Here is a 16,343-nt window from a genome sequence, read left to right as displayed (position 1 = left end):
TCTGCGTTCTGCCTGCCTCTCTGGTTACAGGAATTTCTGGACTCCCCATCACCTGTCAGTCTGCGTTCTTCCCGCCTCTCATGTTACAGGAATTTCCGGCTTACACTGCCATAATCTTCCTGCCTCCCACATTAAGTTCTAATATGTCATTGGTCCATCAGTCAGTCTGTAAGAATTCTCCTCCGCAATTGGTTCCTCTCAGCCCGCGAAATTCCTATGTCTGAGAGAAACCTTGCGCCATGTTCTCTCTTTCTTTCTTCCCTTTTCCCGAGTGGACGTGAATCGTCTGCATACAATAAAAGTTCCTTGTGTGAGACCTGTATCTGCAGAGCGTTTTCTGGGAGCTAGCGAGGAACCATAACTGCTCCTAACAACTACAATCAAGAACATTTACCTGTCATATACTAATAGGGTGTGTAAAGTAAAATGAACTTTTCCCTAGTCTTACAGCTTTCATTATATTCATGTGTCTGTCCCTCATAGCCTCAATTTCTTTTAGGGGCCCACAGATAAATTTTTACAGAATATTTTATTTTATAGACAAAATAGAAAAAGAAGGAACCTTACTTCATTTCACTTAAACTTTAACTTCTTACTAAAGAAACTCATCTAGAACAGGCTTTACATTAGTGAGTACATTTTGTAACTTGTCACTTAAACATACAATACTTGAAACCAGTATGTTCATGTGATTTTTAAAATTTATATCCTGCTGTTTATTTTCTTCCAATTATATAATATCCATATGGATGTTAAGAAAATGCATTAGGTGAGACAATCATTTTTGTAAATGTGTTCTCCCAAATTAAATCCATTCCTATTACTTCATCAAAAGTTTAGGTTTAAGTAGGAGAAAATAAACTATGCCAATGTGTTTTAGTCAGCTTTTTTGCTGCTGTGACTAAAGGACCTGACCAGAACAATTATAGAGGAGGAAAAGTTTATTTGAGGGCTCACAGTTTCAGAGGTCTTACTTAGTCCATGGAAGACCAGTTCCATTCCTTGGGGTTTGAGGTGAGGCTGAATATCAAGGTGCAGGAATGTGGCAGAGGGAAACAGCTCACATCAGGAAGCAAAGAGAGTCTCCACTCTTGAGATACAGAATATATACCCCATAGCCAAGCCCCAATTCCAACCTCCTTCAGCCATACCCTACCACTCAGTTACCACTCAGTGAATCCCTGCCAGGGGATTAAATCACTGATTGGGTTAAAACTCTCACAACCCAATCATTTCTCCTCTGAACCTTCTTGTACTGTCTCACACATGAGCTTTTAGGGGACACCTCACATCCAAACCATACATAACATTCTGCCCCTGGTCCCCAAAAGCTCACAACCATCTCACAATGGAAAATTTAAAAAAAAAATTTTTTTTAGATGTTGATAGACCTTTATTCTTTTCATTTATTTATACATGGTGCTGAGAATCAAACCCAGTGCCTCGTACATGCTAGGCAAGTGCTCTACCACTGAGCCACAACCCCAGAAAATAATTTTTTTCAATTTCTAAGAGTCCCCATAGTCAACAGTTCTCTGAGATTGCTCAAAGCTCAAATCCAAAGTCTTCTCTGAGGCTCAAGGGAATTTCACATTATGAGCCCCTGTAAAATTAAAAGCAATTTACAAATGTCCAACATATAAAGGTACTAAATAAACATTTCCATTTACAAAAACAGGGACATAGAAAGAAGGGATAGGACCAAAATGAGATGGAAATTCAGCTGGGTAAACAAACGTTCAGCATCTGGAGTACATAGCATCATGATGTTCTTTCCAAAGGGCTATGTAACTCCGCCTCTGTAGCCTTGTTGTTTGCAGTTCAAATGGCCTTTCTGTTGACTTGTCTCTGCTTGATTCCTGCAGCTTTCCTAGGACAATGTCCCATGTTACCAGCATTTCTTAATCTTGGGGGTCTTCACAGCAGCTTTGGCTTCCTCCTCCCATGTCCATACTTTGACTTCTCAGGGGCTGCCTACAGGGACTCCAACCCTGCTGCACTTTGCCTGGCCTCCCAGGCCTTCCTTTGAAATCTTGGTGGAAACCTCCACGAATACCTAACTCCAGCATCCTGCAATCTTACAGGACCAGCACCACATGGTACACACCAAGGTCTGCAGCCATCTTGAGCAGTAGGCAGAACAATTATAGAGGAGGAAAAGTTTATTTGAGGGCTCATAGTTTTAGAGTGCTTAGTCCATAGAAGGCCAGCTCCATTCCTTGGGACTCGAAGTGAGGCAGAACATCATGGAGGAAGAGCGTGGCAGAGGGAAGCAGCTCACACCATCAGTAGGCAGAGAGAGAGAAAGAGAGAGAGAGAGAGAGACATCCCACTCTCCAGATACAAAATATATACACCAAAGTCATACTCCAATTACCAACTCCTCCAGCCACACCCTACCACTTCAGTTACCACTCAGTTAATCCCTGTCAAGGGATTAAATCACTGATTGGGTTAAGACTCTCACAACCCAATCATTTCTCCTCTGAACCTTCTTGTACTGTCTCACAGTGAGCTTTTGGGGGACACCTTGCATCCAAACCATAACACAATGACTTCAACTAGTAGTAGAATATGCAGAACATGTAATGGTTATGGGACAATTTTCTATGGTCCACTTGTTTCTGTATGTCTTTCAAGTGGGATGTGGATGCACTTTGTTCTAGACTCTTTTCAAGAAAGTTTGTGTAAAAATTTTATATATATATATCTTAATTGATGATAACTATAATTGTTAAAATTTTATTTTCATTTGTTTATGTTCATTTTTACTTTAAATGTTAGAATTGTTAGAAATTATACATAATTCATAGATATAGTATAAATATAATTTATAACATTATTATATTATATATATTTCTATTTCATGTAAAAATGTAAAATTATGAGTACTATAGGTGAATATTTAAGGCGCAACACTCTAAGTGCCTTTGCTAATTACTCATATGAATTTATTTCTTATTTTCTCTATGTATAAGTAACATAAACAATTAGGAAAGTATACAAATTAGGAAGTATACAAATCCATTCTATTCATAATTCCCATTGGTTATCTTATTTAATTATTGAAAATAGTTACATGTAACTTTTTCAAAGATTATATTCAAGACTACAGGAGTATAACAATGGCATTTAAGTACTGAAACTGCATGACTTTCTGTCTTAGGCTCATATCCTACTTACTACCTTCCCTATTAGGACAGGTAGCTAGATAGACATAAGCAAGGGAGATGGGAAAAAAAATTCAGGTTCTATCCCAGGGAGGCCATTATACTGCCCAGGGACCATCCAAGGACCATCTTCTTACCATCTGACAGCACCTTGTCCATCTGAGGAAACTGTACATAGTCTATGCTGGGGAAACTGCCAACATGGTAATATTGGTTCAGGCACACTACACTTAGGCAGGAAATTGCTGTAACCACACCAAATGAATAATTTATGAATGGGAGGCTCTCAAGCAGGCCATAAAACTCCACAACACAAAAGAAAAGAGGGAGCTCTACACATTTCTCTGGAGTGTACTTTCATTTTGCTAAATAAACCCTTTAGGCTTATTCTATCTGTGTCTTTCAACTGCTTTATTTTGGGAAGACAAGAATTGAAAAAAATGCAATGGTAACATTTGGTCCTACCCCTGCCTGGTAACATGCCCCCATGAATTTTTTTTTTTTTTTCTTTTAAAGTATTGCACCATTTCACACATATACTTCTACAGGAGAGAGAGAATATACAAGGTTTTTGTTGTTTTCTGTTGTTGTTGTTTGGCAGGGTGGAAGATGGAACCAGGGCCTCACACATGCTAGGCAAGTGCTCTGCCACGGAGCTACATCCCCAGCCTGAAAACATGCAGTTTTACCCCCCTGAATATCATCATTCAGTTCTTGCATACATGTGGACAGCAGTATTGCTAATTCCATGTCATAGTTATCTATATTATCATGCTTGCTAGAATAGAGAATACCTTCTCTCTGTATTTCATCAATATTAATTTTCTGGCCCTGGTCATGATCAGGACATTGATGCTGATGGGGTTAGAGTTCTGGAAAACACAACAGAGTTGATTCTAGCACCAAAGAACAAGAACTTATCTAAATAATAGGCATAAGTTTTACTCAATTTTTTAATGCACTTGCACTTGATGTCTTTGTGGGACTCCTGGAAGATACAATTAGAGTATATATTTAATCATTTAAGAAACTTTCTATCTCAGTATTCTATGAATATTACTAAATGTCCTTTAAACGCAGCACCATCCCTCTGTGCCTAATCTTGGACCCTAACAGCCCAGAGATAAACAGACATGAAAAAAAATAAATTTTAGGACATTCATCACAGTACTATTAGTTTGAAGATGTTTGAATTCTGTGCTTCCATTTCTACTATTCCTATTTTCAGACCCAGCAACTCATAAAAATGCAATGGTGACATTTGGTCCTAATTTATAGGCAGCATGCTAAAATATATAGATAAGTAAAAAACTAAAATTCAAGTGTCAACATTTGGTATACATAAGTCATAAGATGATAGAATTAATTGTTTTTCTTCAAAACTAATTCTATACTGACCAAAATCTCAACTACTCCCCAGCTCTAATTAGTGGAGCTAGATATGAAAACCAGGTCAGTAATTGTTTAAGGATTAAAAAATAGGATAGAGATTAAGGATGTGGTAAATATAAGGGCATGAGACTTTACCAGAGGAGTAGTCAGTAACCATACATTCATTGATTAGATAGATATTTCAGGGCTGGCAGAAATATCATAGCAGGAGCAAGATGCTTTGGGAATGGATTACTTGCCAAAGTAAACTTAGATCTTAATAGCTCATTTGTGACTATAAAATCAATGTGAATATCAAAGTATAATCTATATAATAGTCACATAAAATGCATAGGCAAAGCATAACAATTGATATGCCAATCTCAAAAAGGTATAACCCATTTTGAGTAAAGTGCTACCTACCTGTGAAATGAGCAAAAAAACTAATTCTTCTATACAAAGTCTAGCCAGTGTACAAATTTCTCAAGCACTGTATCATATTCTCTACTTTGGGGCTTATGACTTGTAACTACTGTTTGTAATTGTTTGAGCTCACCTAAACATTTATTTGTCATTGAGTTAGTATATTATTCTCTTTTGTTTAAAGAAAGTTACTGAATGTTTGTTACATTTATATGGCAATTACACAGTAATGAGCATCTTCTATGATACTAATTAATGTTTATTAGTCACCCTTACGTGGGTAAACTACCTGCATTATTATTTTGTAATAATCCTGACTTCAAAAAGTTACTCACCTAGAATTTATTTAGCTGTGATTAATTAATCAGTTTATTTATTTATGATTTATTATTCTTTGGTCCTGGGGATTGATCCCAGGGATGCTTTACCACTGAGCTACATTCCCAGTCCTTTTTATTTTCATTTTTGAGACAGGGTCTCGCTAAGTTGCTGAGGGTCTTGCCAAGTTGCTGAGGCTGGCCTTGAATTGTGATCCTCCTACCTCAATCTCCAGGATCATTCTGATCACTGTTGTGAGCCACCAAGTCTGGCTATTTAACCTTAATTTAAAGGCGATGATAACTTCTTGTTTTTGTTATTGTGAACTTTGAAATTTGGTTAATCAGGGCCAAATATATTAGAAATCAATTATAGATAAAGAAATTGGTGAGCCCAAAATTATCTGAGAGAAAGATCAGTTGAAGAATATATATATGATTGCATCACAGCTATGTGAAAAGTGAAAATGCAGTAGTACAACTACTGAAATAGTTGGTGTCTACTGAGCTAAAAAGGATTAAGTAGTATTTGGCCTATGTTTATAAATGGGTTAACAAATAGACTAAGCACTACCAATATAAAGCTTATTGGAGATTCATTTTCCATAAAGTATCTTTTGTTCTATGCTGACTTCATAGTTCTATTATTATTAACAAACACATATCTACAATAAACTGCATATATTGAAAGTATACAATTTGATATGTTCTGACACATATACATCCATGTAACCGCCAGCACAATCGATATATATATCCATTGCCTCCAAAAGATTTCTTACATTCCTCTATAATCTCTTGCAAATCCCCCTGAATCTACAGGTAACCACTGATCTTCTTTCTATCACTAAGAATTGGTTTTCACCTCTTGTATTTCAGCATCAACAGAATAATTCTGCATCAACTATTTTGTCTGGCTTCTGTCACTCAGAATAATTGTTTGGAAATGCATCCATATTATACTGTATATCAATAATTCATTCTGGGGTTTGGGGATTTAGCTCAGTGACAGAGTTCTTGCCTAGCACGTGCAAGGCCCTGAGTTTGATCCTTGGCCCTGGAAAAAAAATTAATTCTGTTTATTGCTGAATAATATTTTATTGTATACACCACAATTTATCTATTTATCTGTTGATGGAAATTTGGGTTATTTCCCCTTTTTTAAAATTACAAATAAAGGTGCCATGAACTTTTGTATATACATCCTTGTATAGTCATTTGTTCTCATTTTTCTCAGAAAAATATCTGGGAGTATAATAGGTAGGTCATATTGCAGATGCATAATTAACTTTTAAGCAACTGCCAAAATGTTTTCCAAAATAAATGTGTCAATTTATATTCTCCCAGTAAGTGTAATCTTTTCTACATCTACCCCTGGCCCCAGAGTCTACAGGCACACACTAATCTTTCCTCCTCTTTCACATCCTTCTCAAAAATTATTTTTCACTCAATAATATTTACACACCCATTCAAAAAGTTGTAAGAGCATAAATAGTAGACATACATCCAACTTGTAAAATATTGAAGCACTACACGTAAATTTCTATAATATTACCTGTGGAAAATAGCACAAGTGGTAGTACTCAGAGGGATATTAACAGCTTTAAATAGATTGAATAGAAAAATCAGAAATATTTAAAACATGTAAAAACTCAAGAAGTTTGAGAAATAATATTGAGTAATCTCAAAGAAACAGAATGTAATGAATATAAATGCAGAAATGATTAATTAGAAGACAGTGGAGCCAACTGACAAATGTCCATTCTTTGAAAAGATTTACATAACAGGTCATTTTATGGGTACCATCAATTATGAAACAAAGAAAAATAAATATTTGTTGAATAATATTATATAAATTATAGCAGCAGAAAGAATTTGAATATTATAAGAGAACACAAGAAATACCACTACCAAATAGTGGATAAAGAATGATTTCTATACAAAGATATATTTCATCTAATAAACTCAGAGGGACTCATAGAACTAGAAAATTAACTGTTCAACCTTTAATTAACTAATGGATAAATGCACTAATCTTCAAAGACTGCCAATATTATCAGAAAGCAAGACAGACATTCGTGTTAGGGTTACTTTCCCTCATAATGGAAGGTATTTTTCATGTTGGAAGTTCACTTTATCAGCTCTTCAGTTATCTTTTCAAACAAAAAATAAAGAGAACATTAAACCTTAATCTGGAAAAAAAAAACTTCTACTAATTTAAAGAAATACAAGGGAAAAAGATACCAGTTTTGTAATCTGAAAAATTCATACTATGTGAAGCTAAACAGAATATAGGTCTGGTTTTTATAAAACAAAAAATTACAAGGAAAGAGAAGTATGTATATATGTGTATATATGTGTGTTGTGGCAGAGAGGACCTACAAATTAATGGACATAAAAAGCAGTGACAAAAATAGGTCTCTTTGCACTCAGGTTCAAGGAAAAATCATTTTTAAATTGTGTACATCAGGTAAATGTGAAAAATAACTGGACACTTGATTATATTAAGGAGTTACTTTTTAAGATAGTATACCTTGTCATGCTTTTATCTTTTAGAACTAGATATTGAAATATTTAAAAATTAAATAGCATGATATATAGAATTTGTTTCACATTATGTAGAGATAAAAGCAAGTATGAATATAGATGTAACCAGATCGGCCCATATATTGATGACTACTGACTCTGAGTGTTAATATATTCTCTCTACTATTGAATATGTTTGAGAATTTCTATAATGTAAGGAATATATAAAGGCATTAAATTTAAAACCCCAAACAAAAAGAGACTATTATTTAGAAATATTTGAATGGCCTAACTGGTTCGAACAGAAATAGAAAAATGTAATTATGCAATACAAAGTTTGTGAAAACAAAGCTCCAGTCAACCTTTCATATTTCAGTATTAGGTAGTTGGCGGACAATTCTACCAAATAATAAGCAAATAAGTAACCACCATCTCATGAAAACACATCCAAAGAACATAAAACCACCGGAAAATTTTCAACTCATTTTCCTAGGATAGCTCTTTTGTAATTAGAAAACCACCTGAGGACACACTGAAAAAAGAACACTTGAGCTGATATTATCCACGTAGAGGCCAAGATCCTAAATAAATCCATAATAAGTTCAGTACAGCTGTGAATACAGTCTGTGTCCAAGGAATGTAACAATATTATTAGAGTAAAAAACTACCTAAATGATTACCACATTAATAGATTAGATTTTTTTTAAAAGGCATTTGATCATGTCCTAATGTTCAAAAAAGGCTTTGGGGGGAAATAACTCAAGTGCATTTGATAACATTTAACAAACTAACATTAAAAGGGAAGTTCCATTTGCTAAATTATACAGTATTCAAACAAGTGTGAAATATGAATTGTTAGGAGCATTCCTATTAACATAAGGAGCAAAACACAGCAGTATAACAGCAGAAAATAGTCAGAAGATTAAAAAAAATACAAAAATAAATAAATGTTATGAATATTAAAAAGAAATAGAACTTCATTGGTAAAAACATGATTGTCATTTTCAAAGACCCAAGGAAAAGGCTATGGGTTATTCAAATAAATAAGCTGACTTCTGAAAGATGGTGTAAAGATCATTACACTAAAGTCAAAAGTCTTGCTGCACAAAGCAGTAATATTAAAACATACATGTAATATATTTGATGCCACAAATGAGGATCAAATCTAAAATGAATTTCACTACACAGTTCAATGCAATGTTGGATAAGGACAAAAGATCTGGGTCTCCCAGGGCATGGTGGCACATGCCTACAATCTCAGCAGCTCTGGAAGCTGAGGCAGGAGTATCGGGAGTTCAAAGTCAACTTTGGGGATTTAGTGAGCCGGGGATGTAGCTCAGTGTTTAAGCATCCCTAGGTTCAATCCCTGGTACAAATAAATAAATTAATTAAGTTTAAAAAAATAAAAATGAAAAAGATCTGAGTCTCTTGAAATTATGCAAATATGCGTGTTTTCTACAGAGTATAAAGTTGCCAAAGACTAAATCTGGCTGGTGGAGACTCCCAGGATCACTCTGTATTTTCTCTTATAGTCCAGAACTTTTCCTAGACTGCCTACCTTGTGCTGCCTCCTCTCCCTCTCGGCTCACACCTGGGAGGCACACCCGGGGTGGGCAAGGGCTGAAGATGGAAACATATCCAGAGCTTGCTGGGGATTTTTGTTTCTATTTTTCTTTTCCTTTCTCTTTCTCCTCTCGGAGCCTTTATTAAAATGTGGCTGTACTTCTGAAAACACAACTTGGGTTATCAGTCACTCCAAAATAGAGAGGGCGCCAAAGAACCCCCTCACCCCCCGCCCGTATTGTGCTTAGGCAAGGGGGGGCAGCCGGAAGTGTTCCCCCACTGACTTCCGCCGCTAGAGTCTAGGAAGTGAAACTGTGGTAAAAAGCAAATGGCGTCCGCTTAGGAGCGGGAGGAACCCAGGCTCTTCTCTGAGGTGAAGACATTAAGTAAGGTTTGAGGGGACCCCTTACACTCCAAAACAGAAAGCCCTCCTAGCCCGCCTCAGAGGACTCCAGTTCGGGACAGCCTGATATGCCCGCCTTCCGAATTCCACTTATAGAGTCTCAAGCGTTTGAAATGAAAATTAGATCAGGGTGTTGGCATCTAGCCAACAGAGGGAAGGGTCGCAGCATCCTCCTGGAGTCAAAGAAGGGCTGTGTGTGACTTTTTTTAAAAGTATACCTCCCCACAAAAGAGGAATCTCGACAAAGTACCACCCCTGCTGTCAACCCTGGGGCGTTTCAAGCAAAGGTGGCGGGAAGTGGTATGGCCAACTGTCACCGCTAGCTACCCCAAGACACTGAGGGTATTAGACTAGGGTGTTTGTCCGAGGCAAGCAGAGAAAGGGGCCCCAGTGAGCTCTGTGGAAAACTGTCCCTGCCCCTTCCCCCCAAAAGTAAGCTGAGGCCTGGAGCGGAGGTGAACGCCTATAATCCCAGCCCTCCCCCTCCCCCTCCCCTCCATCTTCCCTCCTCTTCCTCCTCCCCTCCCCCCTCCCCTCCCCTTCCCCATCTTTCGTCCTCCCCCCCTTTCGTCCTTACCCCCTCGCATCCCCCTTCCCTCCCCCTTCCCCCTTCCCTCTCCTTTTCTCCCTTCACCTTCTTGCAACAGAGGCTTTACAGAGCCATACCCCTGACTTGACCCGTCTGAAACCACTGGCTTGCTGTAAAGCACAGGTGACCCCTCAGTTTAACTTTTTTTTCTTTTTTTTTTTTGGTACCAGGAATTGAACCCAGGGTCGCTCAACCTCTGAGCCACATCCCCAGCCTTTTTTGATCTTTTTTGATATTTTATTTAGAGATAGGGTCTCACTGTCCCTAAGTTGCTGAGGCTTTCTTTGAATTCTTCTATCTTCCTGCCTCAGACTCCCAAGCCACTGGGATTATAGGCATGCACCACCTCGCCAGGCCTCAGTTTAATTTTCTGGTGGAGGTGGAGTACATAAGAACCTTGGTGTAAGGATAAATTCAGGAGGGAGGAGTCTCCAGGGTAATCAGAATTAAGTTCAGAAACTTGAGCAAGGATGGGGGGACTTTCTCTCCCAGGACAAAGGAAACTCCACAGAGCACCACCACTGCTATGAGCCCTGATAGCTTATCAGTAGGATAAGGTATTCCTTACTTTATCCTTAGTACTCACGGGAGGATGAGATCCTTGGCCTGACAGGGCAGTGACAAGTCATGAGAGGGTAGCCACCCAGGCCTTTCTGGAAGTCAAAGTGAAGACCAAAGACTGCCTTTTTTGAATAGCTCTGGGAAGCCTTGAGTATATCTGTCATTCTGAGTGCCTTGACTCTACATATACACACATACAACATACTTAGGAATATCATATGAGTGAGGGCCTTGGTCTGATTGGTATAGATCTCAAATCTGCAGAGGGAAATGTACCAAGCATTCAAGGTGAAGAGTTCTGGTGAGGAACCTACATATTGAGAAAAGAGGGTTTCACAAAACCCTATCAGGCTTGTGATTCCTGAAAGGGATTTCTGGGAAAGACATGTTAGTGTGAGGTCTCCCTAATTTCTTCCTCAGTACTGAGGGATGTGAAGAACTTGTGTTGAGGGGCTAGGTCTCAGGTCAGTAGAGGGAGGGCATCAGATCCCATAAGAGGCAGAGATGAGGACCCGAGTGAAGATTGATAGGTACTATTACCCCAGGATAGAAAGGATCTTACAGAGTTCTTTCATTGTTGTCTTTCCCGGTTAAAGTCAAATGAGATTCTCTGATTTTCTCACCCAGGGAGGTGAGGGCTTTGTTATGAGGGAGTCAGCATCAGTGTGGTTAAGCACAGAGATCACAGGTCCTTCCTGAAGCCAGAGTAAAGGTCCTGAATGTGAATTGAGGAAAACATTCCCTATCCAAGAACAAAGGAGGCTCCACAGGGTCTGCAACTGTCAGACACTGTGTCAGCCCCAATAGGATACAGGTGGGACTGGAGGGCTGCAGCGTTCTTTCCACAGTGCCTTGCAGGGGCCTCACCAGAGAGGAGAAACCTAATGAATTCTTTGAGCAGTGCCCTCCAGGAAAACTAGGGAGGTGGTTGGTATCTCCTTGCTGAAGGGGATTACATAATGCCTCTCTTTTCTCCAGGGCACTGAATCACCTATCTTTTCTCTCACACTCCTGCTTACTGTCTGTGGCCAGCCATCATGCCTCGGGGTCAGAAGAGTAAGCTCCGCGCCCGTGAGAAACGCCGCCAGGCTCAAAAAGAAACCAAGAATGTGAGTGACGTTCAAGCTATTGCAGCAAAAGAAGAGTCCCTCTCTTCCTCAGGTCCTCCTTCCAAAGATACTCCCCAGAGTTCATCTGCTGCTGGAGCAATCGGCAATCAAAAAGAACCTGGGAGAGCGCCATCTACCGAGGCTGCTGCTGGTGCTACAGCTGTTTCATATACAGCAGATAAAGGAAACAACCAGGTTGAGGGAAAGTCAAATGCCTCCCAGGCTCTCATTGAGCACTGGAGCAAAAGCCTTCTAGACCAGAAGGTTATTGTATTGGTTCATTACCTACTCTCCAAGTATCAAATGAAAGAGCCCATTACAAAGGCAGACATGCTGAGAAATGTAATCCAAATGCACAAGAATCGTTACTCTGAGATTCTGAAGCAAGCCTCTGAGCACCTGGAGCTGGTCTTTGGCCTTGATTTGAAAGAAGTGGATCCGAACAAGAATATCTATGTCCTCATCAACAAGCTGGAACTAGACCACAATGCAAAAGTGAATGATAACAGAGGTATACCCAAGACCGGCCTGCTGATGACCATCCTGGGCGTGATCTTCACAAAGGGCAATTGTGCCAGTGAGGAGCAAGTCTGGGCAGTTCTAAATATGATGGGAGTATATGATGGGAAGAGGCACTTCATCTTTGGGGATCCCAGGAAGCTGATAACCAGAGATTTAGTGAAGGAAAAGTACCTGGAGTATCGGCAGGTGGCCAACAGTGATCCTCCACGCTATGAATTCCTATGGGGCCCAAGATCCCATGCTGAAACCAGCAAGATGAAAGTCCTGGAGTTTTTGGCTAAGATCCATAATACCATTCCTATTGCCTTCCCAGGCTGGTATGAGGAGGCTTTGAAAGATGAGGAAGAAAGAGCACAAGCCAGACTTGCAGCTAGGGCTCATAATGCTGCCAAGGTCACATCTAGCAGTTATTCTTGTCCCAAGTGAAGGATAAGAAAAATTCATTATGTTTTTGAAGAAGAAAACTAATGTTCTCTTTAGGGAGGGGTAGGGGGAGGCTAGTGACAACAGTGTAGAATGCATATCCTTGTTCTATGTGGTAACTTCGTTATTTAACTCTTGTTCCATTTAATAGAAAGTTTTTGTAATTTCAGAATCCAAGCTTATGAATGACATGATTTATACATTTATTGATGCTTATAAGCTGTAAGAGTATTAATATTTTACAGAATAAATTGAGAGACTTTCCATCTTATTTAGTGATTTCAAACAAGATAACAGACTAGTGGGTTATGCATTTCCTTGGAAATATAAAGGACCAAGCAGTAAAATAGACTGAAATAACTAAAGAAAAAAGTAAAAGATGATAAATTGCTGTATTTTTGCTATCACTTTTGGTCTGTTCTGTAAAATTAAGAGATGTATACTTGGATTTGTTTAGCTTCTTCAAGAATATAGTAGAAATTGTATCGTAATAAATTCTTTTGCACACAGCTATCCTCATTTATTTCTCAAGCATTACCTGGGCATCTGCTTATAGAAGCCTCATTGCTAATATTGGGAATATCAGGATAAGCAAGATCCACTCTTGAGGACTGAATTTTAGAATCTAGGAACAACTGTCATTTTAAGAAGATAGCAAGTTAAAAGAAGGCAGGAGAATCCAGATGAGAGTAGTCAGGTTCAAAGACCCTGAGACAAGTGGGTGTGGTTTGAGAAACTCAGTCCTTCAGTGTGAATCAAGTTTAACTTTAGTTGGGTAGTGGATTAGATGAGACTATAGGAGTGGTAAGCAGGGGCCTGATCCTCAAAATGAAGTGTCTGGAGTTAATAATCACGCCTGGAGCAGAAACTGCTTTTATCAGTTACTTTGGAGTCACAGATAAAACAGAATTATTCTTAATGAAAGGGGCCCTGTATCCTGTTCCAGTATCCTTTTCCTATTATAATACAGCACTAACTATATGTTTTATGCAGATCAGATCCAGGGAGTTTCTGAGAAATAAGGGTCACCTGATATGAATGTCCTTGGAAGCCACCCTGCTGGCAATATTTGCTTTGGCCTGGAAAAGATACCACTACATTAAAAACACATCTTTTTAGGTTGTCTTGAGTGTAATTTGCAAACTCTTAAATGAGGGTTAGATTTTGAATGGGAGTGAAATAAATGAAAAAAGTGTGGTTTGGATGAAAGTTGGAAGGGAAGGAAGGAATTAGTCCTTGACAGTAATTCTGAAATCATCAAGTTGTATCCAACTGGAGAAGAATCCTTCACACCCACAATAAGTAACATGTCCTTAAAAAGTTACATAATGCCAGGTATGGTGGTGCACGCCTGTAATTTTAATAACGTAACAAGGCCCTAAGCAACCCTGTCTTGAAAAAAAAGGGCTGGGAATGCAGTTCAGTGGTAAATCACTCCGAGTTCAATCCCCAGCATCCCCCCGCCCCACAAAAAGTTGTAAATGACTTAGTTTTACTCGATATACATTATTTTGGATGATTTGTTTGCTGTTACCAGAGTGTTGCATATTCTCTGACATCTCTTGTTTTAGAAAAATCACAGCAGATTGGGTCTGTGATCAAATTAATAGTACTGGCTGTCAGTTATTAAAGGTACAACAAATTTTAGGCACTGTGCCAGAGACTTTCAGACATTACATACATCCCAAGAGTCCTAAAAGGCAGGGCTTAGCAAGCTCACTTCACAAAAAGCTTGAGTCTTATAGAAATTTGCAAAGAACCTGACTTTATGGCTCCTGTCAGAACCCTGGTCTGAATTTGTTTAGGCCACATAATTTAGAGCACTCTCTTTCCTGCATGAGGCAAATGTTCTGTGTCTTCATTAATTTCTCTTCTCACTGCTACATAATGTTTCTGGATGATGAAAAGAAGGAGCCTAGGGTTGATATACCAACCCCAGTTGTAATAAATAAAGAAGAAAATGAGAATTAAATATCATCTGGGGACTGCTTAGGGGTCTCATTTACCTGACATCCACCTGTCCCTGACCCTGGCCTTCTTGTAATATTGACTTTGCCCAGGAGCTGGCACATGGGACCAGGCCCAGCACTTCCATATTTACACTGCTCTTCCCCTGACTCAGCCCCAGTGGGCCCTCATGCCCAAATCTGCCTCATGACCTGCTGTCCATCTCTTCTCTGCTTCCTTCAAGGGAGGCTTATCTGCACCAAGTGGGAAAGAAAGCTCTGAATGTCCTTCCTTCATCCTGACTTAGAGCAACTTGACTTCCTACAAATGTCCCCTTGTCCTTCACTTCACTCACTGTGGAACCCCCCTGATAAAATAGCCCCTTCCACATAATTGTTTACTTTGACAGTGATGTTTAGGTCTGCTTATCTATTTGGGGTATTTTCACTTTTATTTGGGTATTTATTTGGGTATTTTATTTGGGTATTTTTCTCTTTTATTCCCTTCAATTGTCTTGTGAGTAGAATCAAATCTGGCATAAAGTCTACTGGTTCTTGAAGATAAGTTAGAGAGGTTTTGGGAAGCAGGTGAGATTAAAAAGAAAGAAGAACATAATTTAGTGATTTATTTGAGACTGGCACAGAATCAATACACTGATGAGTGAGCTTAACTAAATGGCAAAAAATTTGAAAACTCCCTCTTTAGTGGTGACTTAATAAATAAAGGCCTGAGAAATCACTGTACAACATCATGTCTAGAAGCTGGATTCTTTTCTTTTTAAGAATTTAACCTTTATTTTATTTATTTATTTTTATGTGATGTTGAAGATCAGACCCATTGCCTCACACGGGATAGGCAAGTACTCTACCACTGAGTTACAATCCCAGCCCTAGACGCTGGATTCTTAAAAATCCTAGGGTCCTTCCAAGAGACCACAATAGTTTTGTATGCTGATGTAACAAACTTCCATACATTACGGGACTTAAACAACACACATTTATTATCTCACACTTCTGTAAGTAAGAAGTGTGTGTTGCTTTGCTGTTTTATTTTTCTCAGTTACCCAAGTCCAAATAGAGATTTCAACGCTGGCTTCTTATCTGGAAACACTGGGGAGAATCTTATTCCAACCTTGTTCAGGTTGTTCTCAGAATCTAGTCCCATGAGGAATCTATTTCTTGGTTTTAAGAGTGAGGACTGAGTTTCCGTCCTGGCTATCAGCTGGAGCTGCTATAGTTTCTAGAGGCCTCTCTGAAGTCTTGTATGTGAATTCCTACTTTTTGAATGAGAAATGGCACATTAAACCTATCTCATGCTTGGAATCTAACATTCCCCTCTGCAGCATCTCTCTTCATCCTTCAGACAGAGAAATTTCTCTCCTTCTAAGGGCTCATGCAGTTACATTGGGTCATGCAGACA

At 38.8% G+C, this 16,343-nt stretch overlaps 1 protein-coding gene across 1 annotated transcript; it reads left to right on the top strand.

Annotated features, from left to right (window-relative positions):
- Window positions 1-11,960: 11,960 nt before the first annotated feature.
- LOC306651365 (melanoma-associated antigen B10-like) lies at window positions 11,961-12,980 on the top strand (the record flags this gene model as incomplete). Its single annotated transcript, XM_079123951.1, has 1 exon — window positions 11,961-12,980. The coding sequence occupies one exon, from the start codon at window positions 11,961-11,963 to the stop codon at window positions 12,978-12,980; it is 1,020 nt and encodes a 339-aa protein (XP_078980077.1).
- Between the last annotated feature and the right edge of the window lie 3,363 nt (window positions 12,981-16,343).

This window comes from Sciurus vulgaris, assembly GCF_902686455.1.
Source record: "Sciurus vulgaris genome assembly, chromosome: X".
Classification (NCBI taxonomy): domain Eukaryota; kingdom Metazoa; phylum Chordata; class Mammalia; order Rodentia; family Sciuridae; genus Sciurus; species Sciurus vulgaris.
The sequence above is the reverse complement of the archived record's forward strand: the minus strand, read 5'-3'. Positions and strand labels throughout refer to the sequence as shown.